The sequence below is a fragment of the Centropristis striata genome, chromosome 15 (assembly GCF_030273125.1).
Source record: "Centropristis striata isolate RG_2023a ecotype Rhode Island chromosome 15, C.striata_1.0, whole genome shotgun sequence".
Classification (NCBI taxonomy): Eukaryota; Metazoa; Chordata; class Actinopteri; order Perciformes; family Serranidae; genus Centropristis; species Centropristis striata.
Window position 1 is genome coordinate 28,492,718 of NC_081531.1, and position 13,171 is coordinate 28,505,888.

The window sequence follows — 13,171 nt, forward strand, 5'->3', positions numbered from 1 at the left end:
TGTTAAAATCAAACAAAGGGCATAGAAATAATAATGAAAATCAATATGCAGAGGGAAGAAAATGCCCCAAATAAATTCACACTATGAGAGGTTATGACAGAAAAAAACATTCAAATTTGGGCCTGTCAGTTTATAGCAACAGGAAGAGAAACCTCCCAGAATGAAAGCATTTTGCCATAATCCAAAAAGTAAACATGTGCCTCATGTGGGGGGTGGGCCTGTGTGTGTGTGTGTGTGTGTGTCCCTCTTTCCTTTTAAATAGTTTGATCTGCCACGCCCACACCATAATTCCCACTCAGCTGTTACTGCAGGTCGCTTTCAGTTTCCACATGCATCTATTCACAAACCTGCGCTGTTGAACAGTAAAGGAGAGTCGGACTGGGAGTCTCACCACGCTGCGGATTAATCACCTCGTCTGTCACTTTTCACCAACTTGTTGCGCAGCTGCTATTTCTAACCTGCTCTGCTGCACAGTGGGCACGATTCAAACAGCCACACAGACGCTGTTCTGTGCTGATATTCTCTGTGGAGGATAAAGCGGTGGCTTTCTCTGCTACTACTTTCTAACTGCACTGCGTATAAACCATAAGTAGGGGAGATTACGTTTTTTTTATTTTATTTTTTTATGAAGTCCTGCAGCCTACAGGGGCTTTTCCAGTCTCTTTAATATGATCTCAGACGCAGGGGATGAGAGTCATGAGCTGGACGCGTCCTTGCCACGGACTAGACTGGAGCCAAAGCCTCTTCTACCTGATTTTACTCCTGTGGACCAGACGCATGAATGCACTGGCTGACTTTTCAAGTAAGATGATGATGATGAGGGTGCTATGGGAGGAGGATAAATAATGATAAGAATGGTTAAAAATCACAGAAAGTATTAGTATGGGGCTGCTCTGTGGTAAATAAATGGTATGATATGTGAACTGTAAAAAATCTGGCAGCAAAAGTTGCCAACCACAGTTATTTTACTTACTTTCTTTTACTTTAATTTGTTTTTAATTATATATATTCATATTTTTTGTACATATAATTCACTGTTATTTATCATTCAAAACCATTAAGCAATTGAATAATAATATAATAAAATATATATTGCCCCATTATATTAATTTGCAGATTTTAACTGAGTAATTTACCCTTTTTTAATGGCATTTGTATTTAATGGAGAAAAAAAAAAGAAAAATCATTTCTGGAAAATACTTTTTCTTTACATTGTATAGTGGGTGTGTGAAATATATTTGTACAGGTCATGTATGGGTTAAAAAATAAGGTGGTTTTAGTCTCTCTCTTTTTTTACATTGCCAGTATTCCTAAAATACCAGCCATTTGTCCCAAACCTTCCACCTGAGAATAGCATTCAACTGCACACCTGTCTGAGACATTGTGAAGACTAAAATACCTTTCCTTTTCTGTTTTGTCATTGAAGTTATATCCAAACTGTCAGTCTAATCTATTTAATATATTCAGAGTCTTCCAGCATTCCTTTTATATAAAAGGAAATAATCTTAGACGTCTCAAGATAAGGCTTTGAATCAGAAGTAATTTCTGCACACCGTGCAACAAAGGTGGGTCATATCAGGTTGAAGGCCAGTTGGCGGGGTTTGCCACCCAGGAAAGAGATCCAGCAGTCAGCACAATGATGGGTAGGTTTTCAAAACAACTTGAAAACAGATCTCCAAAGAGGCAAAACCAAACTGGTCCGAAACCACAGAAACCACAGCCGCAAATTAGTAAAAAATTAAATAAATAAAGGCACAATAGGTAGGATTTTGTAGAAGGATGTAGAAGCAGACCTCTGCTTGTATTTTCTCCTTTCTTTTAATTTTTTTGGGCGTGGCCTCGCTGACATTGCAATCCTTGTTGTCTAAGTCAAAATCCTGGGAAGTGCCACTAAATTCTCCTCTCTGGACACAAAAACTCTCAAAAACTGTCTATTAACCAGCTTGATTGAAGATCACTCAACTTGCTGGATAATTAATAGCTATTGAGCCATACAAGAGGGGCCAACTTTAAATGTTGTGTTTACAAACCATAACATACAAATCATACTCATTGTACCTCAAAGATGCCTCAAAATTAAAATATTAGACAATGATGTTTTTAGTTGTTTTGTCTATCTCTACCCCTGTAGGTATAGTGAATTTAATGGGCCCCTTGGAAGCACACCCCCTAAGAGTTTTCCTGTGATTCAGTCTCTTATACTATACTTATTTAGTGAATTTAAAGCGGTACTTCAGTGGTTTTGTAAAGTTTTGGGGCTCACAAGTGAGAGATAAGAAAAAGAACAGCCTGAGTTTCTGGTATGGACCAAGCTCCAAAAATGTTGGATCCTACATTTCTCCTAATGTAATAGTAATCTTTCAAACCCCACACCTTCATCGTCATATTTTTTTTTCAAACTACATTGTATGTTACACTGCTGTTTCCACATGCTGAAGTCAAGGAAACAATTTCTCCATGTGTATTCAACCAATGCCGTTTGTTCAACAGATTACCTTTCCAGGATCATCACCAGTCACTCTGCTCAGGCGTGTGACGGCCACCCTCTGCGCCTCCACTGTCCACGCCACTCCACCATCTCCATCCAGACTGCCTTCTATGGTTCTGGTGAGGCGCGGCTGTGCAGAGCTGACCCGGACGCTCCGCTCAGAGCCGACAACCACAACTGCTCAGCTTTTACTGCTCTACAGGTACATTGAATGTGTGGTATATGCAGCATGTTTCACTCTCACTCTGTGTGTATATGTGTGTGTTCACTGGTTTCAGCTGATTTAGTGGTTTCTCCGCATATATGTTTGATAGTGAACACACCACCCTTAGATGAGCTGGCTGGTGAACACTGCTGCTAGATTTATAAAATGCCTTCTTTGCATCTTCTTGCATCTGATTTACATTGTGCTCCCTGTTGATTTTACTGCTAAACGCTGACTGTCCCTGTTTTGTTTTTGCTGTTCAGAAGCTTTTGTCAGAGTGTCAAAGCCACAGAGATTGTCAGCTGCCTGTCAACCACCTGCTGTTTGGCAAGGACCCCTGCCCTGGCACCACCAAATACCTTCACGTGGACTACAAGTGTAAGCCAAGTGAGTCCTGCAGCAGAAATAGTATAAAAAGCAAAGGTGTATTAGCTGAGCTATGGTTAATGTTATTTAATTCACCTATGGTTTTTCTATAATGACAAGTCAAAATGTCTGTTGTGAATATGGTATATCTCCTCCCAACTTTTTCCAGTTTATCTCATATTTCACTGGTTTAAACAGACATCACATCACCCCAATCCTTGCTTCCCTCCATGGTTCTCTGTCCATTTTTTAAAGATTATACTGATCACTTTTTAAAGCACATTAGGATCTGGTTTTGAGCCATGTATTGGAAATGTTGACCCCATATCAGCCAAGTGGCAACGTTCTGACTGTTCCAAAGTTAAGGCTCAAAAATATCAGTGACTTTGTTTAAATCTGTTTCTAAGACACATTTTTTATAGACTACTTTTGTGTGTTGTCATCACCTTTTTTTAATCATTTTTAAAAAAGACTATCTTTTTACTGTTTTATTGTCTCAAACATTTGTCTTCTACCTATTTATGTGTGCGGTTGTGTAATTGTATTCATTCATTATTTGTTTAAATTTATTTCTGATAAATCTTACTTCCCTGCTGTCCACTATAATTTTGCATCTCTGTCTTAATGTACCCAGATTTTGTCTTGCTCTTATTCAGCCGCACTGTTTAGCCTTTTGTCATTATGCTGCCTTTCACCTTCTGCTCTTGCTTGTCTTTGTCTGTTAAAACACTTTGTAACCGCTGTTTTTAAAGGTGCTATATAAATAAAGTTATTATTATATATTATCATTATTACAGCGGATGAATATTAAAAAGCTACTTAGCTTTTACACACAAAAATCCAATCCTTGTCTTCCCTTAACCTTTTCCTCCTTATTGTGTTTTTCCCTTGGCTCAGCTGAACACAAAAGACAAGTGGTGTGTGAGGGGGAGACAATGACCCTGCGCTGTAAGCCCCCCAAGGTTCTCAACATCTATGCAGCTGTCTACGGGAGAAGTCTTGGCCAGACTGACACCTGCCCCTCACACCTGACACAACCACCCCCATTTGGTGAGTCAATGGGATATTCAGTATTCTCATATGGTGCTAATGCACATATGAATCCCTTACAAGGCATACAATGAAGCCAGGAATGTAGTTTTTTGAGGAACTACTTTGAGATTTAGTTGCAGCTAAAGTACATGTCAGAGAGCTTTGTCACAATGTTGAGTGAGCATCACACACACACACACACACACACACACACACACACACACACACACACACACACACACACACACACACACACATACATTCTTGTACTTCTATCTTTGTGAGGACCCTCATTGTAATAGTGAATTCTTTTGCAAGGTGATAATAGTTTTGGATTTTTCATCAGTTTTAGTTTTAGTTGGGTTGTGAATTTTTGTTTTCAAATTCAGCTAGTTTTAATTGTTTTTTTAGAGTGAGTTTGCTAGTTTTAGTTTAGTATTTATTTTTTTGAAATGCTTTAGTTTCAGTTTAGTTTTTATTAGTTTTAGTGTTAGTTTCAGTTTTTTGTAATGGGGTATTTGTTGGGTGGGAGATTAAAAGAGGTCACAGTAAATTTTGCCATTATTTCCTGATTGCCTGATCCACCTTCATTATGTATGAAAAAAGTTGACATTTGGACATTTTCACTATAATTTTAGTTAGTTTCATAACCACACAATACAGTTTCAGTTGATTATCATTATCATTAAACCTTTACCCTTAAAACAAAGTCTGAAATCTCAAAAAAGCCTTTAAAGAAGTGAGGACCGGCCGAAATGTCCTCACTTTGCAAAAATGTCCTCACTCTGTTGGTTAAAAGCGTGTTGTGGTCCTCACTATGTTGGAAGTAAAGAACACACACACACACAAACACACACAAACACACACACTCTGTGTCTTATTCAGTGACTGGCTTGTTGAGTTTCTCTTCACTGTTCCCTACAGAGTGTCTGAACCACGAGGCTGTACACTTGGTGTCCAAATCCTGCTACAGCAAACAGAAGTGTGCTGTTGCTGTCAGCAACCAGACCTTCAGGGACCCCTGCTTTCCAGGAACCAGAAAGTACCTCAGTGTGGTCTATTCTTGTGGTAGGACTCTCTCCGTTCCTCATTCACACAACACAGTTACCGTCCTGCTGATAAATTACAGCTTATAAATAGAAACAGACTTTCGTGACATTATTCTACACAAAGCTCATGTCATGGTTTTGTTTTTGCCTCATTCATTATGTGACAGTTATTTCAGTGAACATTTTTAGTGTCCAATTGTGGAGATCCTTATCATATCAGCGCCAACAACACAGTAGCAGGAAATAATACTGTGAGCTCAGATTTGCGGGTTGAAGGCTGGCATCCTGGTAAACTTCCTGCGATTGGCACAAATGTCAGTGAGGTCATGCAACAACATTGTTCATGTATCAAAGTTTGGAAATTTAACTTCAGCCTGGATGACAGATTTTTTTCTGACTCACTCTGTTGGCTCCATCTCGCATAAAACAATGTGTGTTAACCTTGTAGACCGTTATTTTAACACAGTTGGACAGAATGTATTCAGGATCTGAGAGTGTCCCAGTTTGTGAAGAAGTTTGGGTGTGGGAAGTGGCGTGCTGATGAATGGTCTACTGTCTGTTATCTCAATATGTTCCAGACCGTTTCCTTTTAGGTTGTTTAGCGTTGACTTGCTCAATGTACCAAAAATGACCTGAAAAGTAGGATAAAGCCACTTTTTGGTGTTATACACCAAAGGTTTTGAACAAACTCTCAAATAGGACAAACAACTTCTGCTTTAAGAAACTGCTCGAAAGTTGTTTTTATGATTTTGCTTTTAATTAGGTCAACCTTTTGTCCAGCATCATTATTTTTTTTTACTTTTTAAATGTTTTTTTTAATATATCTTAAAATGGTATTTTCATTAACCCATCAGCCCGCTTTTATTTCTAGTATACATACTTCTTCCTGTTTTTAATACCGGTCTTATTGATTTGTTTGTCTTGTAAAGCACAAAAGTTTAATTAATTTATTCGTTATCTGAACCTGGGTCGTGGGAGGGTTGGAGCCGATCCCAGCTGAGATTGGCCGAGAGGCGGGGTACACCCTGGACAGGTCGCCAGACTATCACAGGGCTGACACATAGAGACAGACAACCATTCATGCTTTCATTCACTCCTACGGGCAATTTAGAGTCACCAGTTAACCCTAAACTGCATGTCTTTGGACTGTCGGAGGAAGCTGGAGGACCCATGACCCTCTGACTGTGAAGTGAGAGTTGTCTTGTAAAGCATTCTAAGTTAAATTAGTTAATTTGTTTCTTTATTTGTTTGAGATTGTCTACAGCAGCTATTCTCAACCTTGGGGGCCCGACCCCAATTGGGGTCGCAAGATGATTTCTGGGGGTCGCCAAATCATTTTGGAATTAGCTCTGTCTCCACTGTGTTAAAGTGTTCATGTGTTTTAGTCTTTTTGGTCATTTTGTGGGGTTTTTTTAGTCATTTTGTGTCTTTTTTTTTGTGGTCATTTTGTGTCTTTTTTTTTTGTCATTTTGTGTCTTTTTGGTCAATTTGTGTCTTTTTTGTGGTCATTTTTTGTCATTTTGTGGTCAATTTGATTCTTTTTGGGGTAATTTTGTGTCTTTTCTGACAAATCCCAAAGTAGCAAGTTATTACTTTCCAAGGAGTCTCTGGCTTGAAGCTGACTGTTACACACTCAGGAGGTCAGAACGGACCTTTAAACTTATAGCAAAGGACTTAGATTAAAAGTAACAATAAAATATTTTAAAAATATATAAATGCACAGACAGAGAGATGTTTTAGTTGTGTTCTGTTTCATTATTTGTCCAAAATTCGTCGTATCAACTGAGTTTGTATGATCTGAACTGTGCGTGTGAGATTCTGTTCAGTGAGCGGGGGGTCAACATGCATGTTAAATTGGGGGTCGTGACTCAAAAAGGTTGAGAACTACTGGTCTACAGCAATATAAAGACTCTTCTGTCTTCCTTCCAGTAGTACCGCAGACTTTACTAAGAGAGGCAGACCCTTCCATCTTCGGCTCCACCTCATCCCCTACTGTAGAGACAGAGAAAGGTTAGCACATCAAGCCATCTGTCACAGTTCCAGCAGGTTTTCTGTGCCATTTTATCTGACATTATAATTCTAATATTTCCAGCAGCCCCTCCTCCACATCTGAAGGAGCCTTTCCCCAAAGGGTCAAGAAGGCCAGACAACTCAGGAGCCATGATGAGCAACTCTCTCCTGACTTACGCCTACATTAAAGGTAAACATTATTCACAAGCATGTTCTCACAAATGCACATCCATGTTTTATACACCTCCTTCCTCTATTTCCCACACAGAGCATCCAGAAATGGCAGCGCTGCTCTTCACCTCCAGCGTGTGTGTTGGTTTACTGCTCACACTGCTGGCTGTATCAGTCCGAGTAACCTGCAGAGGGAGCCGAGTGGGAGATCACGGACTCAAACCAAAGTCTCGTAGCCAGGCTGTCAACCTCCAGGAGGAGGATGATGATGAGGACGATGAAGATGATGATGATGATGATGACGAAGAGGGAACAGAAAGCTCTTTAATCTCAGCCACAGAGAGGAAGGCCATATACGACTGGGAGGAAGTGACTTATGTGAGCGAGGCAGCTGAACGGGCGGAGAGGATTGAGCGCAGGGAGATGATCATACAGGAGATACGGATGAACGCCTATCTGAATGGCAGCTCGTGTTAATTAATTAAACTGTGACCCATGGATGCTTTTCCAGCACCTTCAGGATTTTTTCAGGATTCTCTGCAGCAGCTCCAAGCCTCTGAATGTTAACAAAACAAGAAACTTTTTCTCTCTTTTTTTTAAAGCAGTTTGTTGTATAAATCTGCAATTTTTGCTGTTTAAATGACCACACATCCACCACAAAATAAAGCTGTGATTGCAGGTTTGAATACTGTGAAAATCACAAGTGTTGACAGAAGGCACACAGCTGCCATAGTTAGTTAGTTCATGTCAAGTCATTGTTCTATACAGTGGCAAGAAAAAGTATGTGAACTCCTTGAAATGACATAGTATTCTGCATTCATTTGTCATAAAATGTAATCTGATCGACAAAAAACACTGTAGACAAACACAATGTGCTTAACCTAATACCACACATAACAAGCAATTATAATATTTCATATATCTTTAATGAACACATCCATTAAACATTCAGAGTGGAATAAGTAAGTGAACCCTTCGGCTAATGACTCCATCAAGAGCTAATTGGACTTTTGAGATTTGAGTGAGGTGAGGAGCTACTTTGACCTATAAAAACACCCAAACTTCTTCTTGCCCCTGTATATAGCCTAATATCACAAATCACAAATGTGCCTTATTTGGCTTCACATTATATAACCATATAACAGGAAAAAGAAGGAGCTTAGGAAAGGCAAAACAGGACGGACAGGCAATAGATATTGTGTGTATGGAATAGACCAACATGGCACTAACTGTACTGATAGCAGCTGTATCAATGAAAGTGTTCAAACACTAAAAAACAAAGAACGTGTCAGGGAACATGATATGTCATGACACCTTCAGTTTGCTTGAAGAGACCATGAAACACAGTTGCTGTCACCCTATAACACCCTGTGAGTTTTAACTCCAGAATGAAGCCTTGTCATCATGGACAATATGTGGCTTAACAAGTGTTATCTATCCCAACAAGAATAGGCACATTACAGTGTTTTCCCTACAGTATAACTACATTAGTGGTCGTTAAAATTGTCAGCTGTTCATACCATAGACCCAAGGTATGTGTTACAATTCCACCTACTAGGACTCTTTAAATCGCCACATTATATGCAGGATGTTTTTTAAATGCAGTGTTCCTGGAAACCGGCCACTCCTCTCTGAATCACTACTTTGGCTCCGTCAACTGTTTCACACAGTACAATTAAACTCTCAATTTGAACTCTACAACTTCCTCATCCCTGCTGGGACAAGAGCTGGAACGTTCCTGCCTCAGAGCAACACCGACTTTTAGAGGTGTGCGTGCATGTCACTGACGGGAGACAAAGAGAGGAAAGGTGTAGCATCCTTGTCCCTGCACTCAAGGGATGTTAGACTGTTGAATCACTACCTCTTAGCATTTGTTGAATGTCAACACGACCTTAATGAAAAAAATTGTATGAACACTGTTTATACACAGGCTGCAATAGAACATATATTTTACGTTTTCACAGTAAAAATACAGTTAATTTAGATTAAACTTGCATTTAATCCTGTTTGTACAGCTTCAATAAACATGTAACTTTACAACAGGGTGAAAAAAATCTGTAAAGGAAAACAGGGATCAGACTTCAGTTCAAATAAAACTTGTTTATAATGACATCGGCCTCCATGTGACATCATTACCTGTTCTGTCATACAATGTCTATAGTATCTTTCAGTTCAGTTAAAAAAAATATTGTAGATGTTTGTCTTGAATCTCAGAAATAAATCTACTCAAAGGCATATGAACACAGCTGCTGTGTGTTCTCTGGGAGACCTTGAAAAACACAGATATCAAACTGGTTTCAAGATTGTGATAATAACGCAGTCTGTTGCATATAGAGCTGTAACCGAGCAACTCTTAACAGCAGCAGCTCCAAGGTGGGACTCCTAGTAGTAGTGGTCTTTATCTCGGCCCCCATTTGATGTTGGAGAGGCCTTGAAACTGTTTTTTCAGGGCTTGTCTGTCTGCCCACTGTGAGTCCAGGTAGCTATCATCATCTGCCTCCTCCAGTTTCTGTAAATATTACCAGGAGAATGTTCAAAAGGCACATTCAGTATAAACAGGAACATGTTTCTTAATGCATTAGCCAATTTAAAAAGTCCATGAGTGTTTTGTCTCTTTAGGATTTCCTCACCTTCAGCTCCTCCTGCCTCCTGTGGTAATGCATCATCATGTGTTTCTGCTGCTCATCAGTGATCAGAGGCTCTCTCGCAGGCGCCCCCTGCCCTTTCTGAAGGAAACCGCAGCAAATTGACTAGTTACTCTCAAAATTAACAAAGGCAAAAAAACACAAATACACTGCCCGCTTATATGACAAGAAATCTGCCTTCATTGGCTGAAATGGTCTTCACCTTTTGGATTTTGACCACAAGTTTTGTCTTTTCATTTTTGCCAATGTAGTCTTGCAGTTTTTTCCCCCTCTGCATCTCTTTGGCAGCCCACCATAGTTGGCACTCGTCCTCTGTGATCACCTGCAGAGATGCCTGAGGTACGGACAGATGGAGGAGGCAGAGCAGAGGAATGGAGGGAGAAAAAGAGATTATCAAGAAGACATTGAAGACAGATTCACCTCCAAATGCACCAAACTTATGTCCTTGTTGTTGACTGAAAACTAATTTAATGTGGCCATCAGCCAATAGCTGCTGGGAACACTGATTAATGAAACAGGCTCAGCTGTTAACCTGTGTTCCCGAAAGGTCTTCCCGGTCCTCAAACTCCATCCTGATAGGGTCATGAGGAGGCAGCCCCATGGGGTACACGATCATGACCGCACCCTTTAGCGGTTCCAAGGCTTCCTTTATTGTCTCGACGGTGACACAAACATTAGCTTGAACTTGTTTCTGAAAGATGGAAAGAGACACAGATTGAGATAAATATATTTAACCAATCTAAAACTTGCTGTTTATACCAATACTCACTTTGGAGATGAGTGCCTTTGCCTCTTCCACAGTTCTCATCAACACCTCTTTCATTTTATCATTTGGAGCTGGTAGAAAGCAAAAAGATGGATTGTCACTTTACCATTTTCTCTTCCCCCTTCCCCCTTTTCTTCCCCTTCTTTCATAGAAATGAAATGACATTTTTTAGAACATATTTGAATGCTATTCAAGTAAATACATGGCAAATGAAATGAATATATATATATATATATATATATATATATATATATATATATATAATAATTTAAAGTGCAATACCCCTCCTATGTAGTTCAAGAGGAAAGCATATATATATATATATACATACATATATACTTTCCTCTTGAACTACATAGGAGGAGTATTGCACTTTAAATTATTGAATTGAATTGAATTCAAAAGCAGAATTTGCGATCAACGAAATATGATTTGATACTATTTTACCTATCTTTAAGAATCTTTAAAAAAAAGTGATTGACAGTTGTCAAGGCATAAACCCAATGATCTGCAGATCTTTATAAAACATTAGTCTCACAATGGCATGTCCATCAGTCCTGAAGAGAATGTTTAAATCTAATTCTGAATCATATTGTGACCTTATTTGACTGAAATGTGGATTGTAACACGCTTGCTACACAGCCAACAGTCAAGAGTCATAGTCTCACCGTGTCCATTCCTCCTCCCAATCTCATCCTTCCTAAGTACTGCCCCTCCGCTGGGCACGCACTTGTCTTCCCATTCATCCTTCAGTTTCAGCTCCACAATCTGCTCCTCTGTCAGCCCCTGCATGTTGGCCGGTAGTGTGATGCCGTGGTCTGCCAACTCTGGGATTTCTGAGGGAACACAAATGAGCAAGACTGAAATATATTTCAATAGAAAATGCATCTACGGTACCAATACTGACAGTCACCTAATTAAAAATACAAACATGTTCTGGTTACACCCTAATTAATGTAAGTAATTACTTATCAGTCTCTGCTTTTTTTTAATCATTTTAAAATTGTGATACTTCTGTCAAAATCACTTTGTTTGACATATCTCATTAAAAAAAAACACACAAAACAGCACAGACAAAACCAATGCAAAAACATTAAAAACAGTTGCAGTGAAAGGCAGAGTTATTGGTTATCATAGTTTTAAACTGGCCCATAGTTATAATTGTGTTGAGTTTGAGTGAATGTTGTAAGATGTTCCAGGTAGATTCAGCAGAAAGTGCTAGTGATATTTTCCCAGCAACCAGGTTAAATAGCAGTAAAGGAAGGTGTGTAAGTGCAGCCCACTGAAGCTTCTCATCTTGACGCAGTGTGCAAAGAAAGAACTGGACAGGTGGATTTTACCTGAACATATCCTGTCCACTTTGAGTCTCCCGTTGTAAACGGCTGTAATCTGCTGGATCACCGTCTCCAGAGGCGCGTCCACGGTGGTGTTGAACAGAAACTGGCTCTCCTCTCCGCGCTTCACATGCAGCTGTACCATGTTTGACAAGCAGCTCACCACCTGTTCACCAGCTGAAAGAGATGTTTAGGGAAATGCAGTAAATGTGACTTTGTTGTTGAATAAAACCGCAACAATGCGAAGGTTTGTCAGTACCACAAGCTGTATTACCTGAGGTCTCTAGGACAACACTGTAACCATAGCAACAGTTCTGTTCGGACACTTCTAGAAGCTAGCTGTTACCTCCATGTTTACATTCAATGGCTCAGTCTTTTAAATGGTAATTTCTCTCCAGAGACTAAAAGTGGCAACACTTACCGGTACAGTGAGACAACAATCACAAAACGGTACGCACAATGTCCAGACTGAACTCACACTTTGTTTACAACCGATAACATTATAAGCTAACGATTGCATGGGGAAACCATTGGTTTCTTCTTCGTGTGAACTATTTACGGCAGGTTAAAACAAGCCAAGCAGTATTACTGCCATCTAGTGGCGAATAATGGAAACACTGCATACAACCTTATTCATACAGTCTTTGTGCAACCCATATATTCTAAAATTATTTATACAGTCTATGGGTCTATTGAATGGGAGGTTTTTCCCCAGGCTGTCACCCCGGTAAATAGTGATTGAAACAGATAAGCATTACCCTGTGTCAGTATACCCAATACAAACACATCCACAGACTGCCACTAGAATGGCAGTATATATGTACATGTGCATCAATATGTGTATATATATGTTTATCATTTACCATAAATACCTTGAATATATTGTTCATTGCGTCACTATTTGTATACTTGTACATTTTTTGTTTGTTTGTGCACTTCTTTAACATAAAGGATACATTTCAGTGTCCAGGGAAACGTAATGTCTTGACTTGATTTGGCTATGTCTGGTTTAAAAAAAAAAGACAATGGTGAAGATTGTCAGCCTGTTTCGTTATATAATAATACATTGAGAATAGACTTTAAAAAAATAAAAATATGATGGAAT

General features: G+C 39.3%; 2 protein-coding genes across 2 annotated transcripts; one reads left to right on the plus strand and one right to left on the minus strand.

Moving 5' to 3' along the window:
* Positions 1-302: 302 nt before the first annotated feature.
* On the plus strand, positions 303-9,431 carry eva1c (eva-1 homolog C (C. elegans)). The gene is made up of 8 exons (XM_059351572.1): positions 303-802; positions 2,491-2,690; positions 2,957-3,080; positions 3,957-4,109; positions 5,016-5,159; positions 7,070-7,150; positions 7,233-7,340; positions 7,419-9,431. The coding sequence occupies exons 1-8, from the start codon at positions 688-690 to the stop codon at positions 7,796-7,798; spliced, it is 1,305 nt and encodes a 434-aa protein (XP_059207555.1). The 5' UTR covers positions 303-687; the 3' UTR covers positions 7,799-9,431.
* On the minus strand, positions 9,402-12,704 carry cfap298 (cilia and flagella associated protein 298). The gene is made up of 8 exons (XM_059351585.1): positions 12,488-12,704; positions 12,073-12,243; positions 11,401-11,568; positions 10,736-10,803; positions 10,499-10,657; positions 10,169-10,300; positions 9,952-10,047; positions 9,402-9,830 (listed from the first exon to the last, which is right to left on the minus strand). The coding sequence occupies exons 2-8, from the start codon at positions 12,209-12,211 to the stop codon at positions 9,720-9,722; spliced, it is 873 nt and encodes a 290-aa protein (XP_059207568.1). The 5' UTR covers positions 12,212-12,243; positions 12,488-12,704; the 3' UTR covers positions 9,402-9,719.
* Positions 12,705-13,171: the final 467 nt, after the last annotated feature.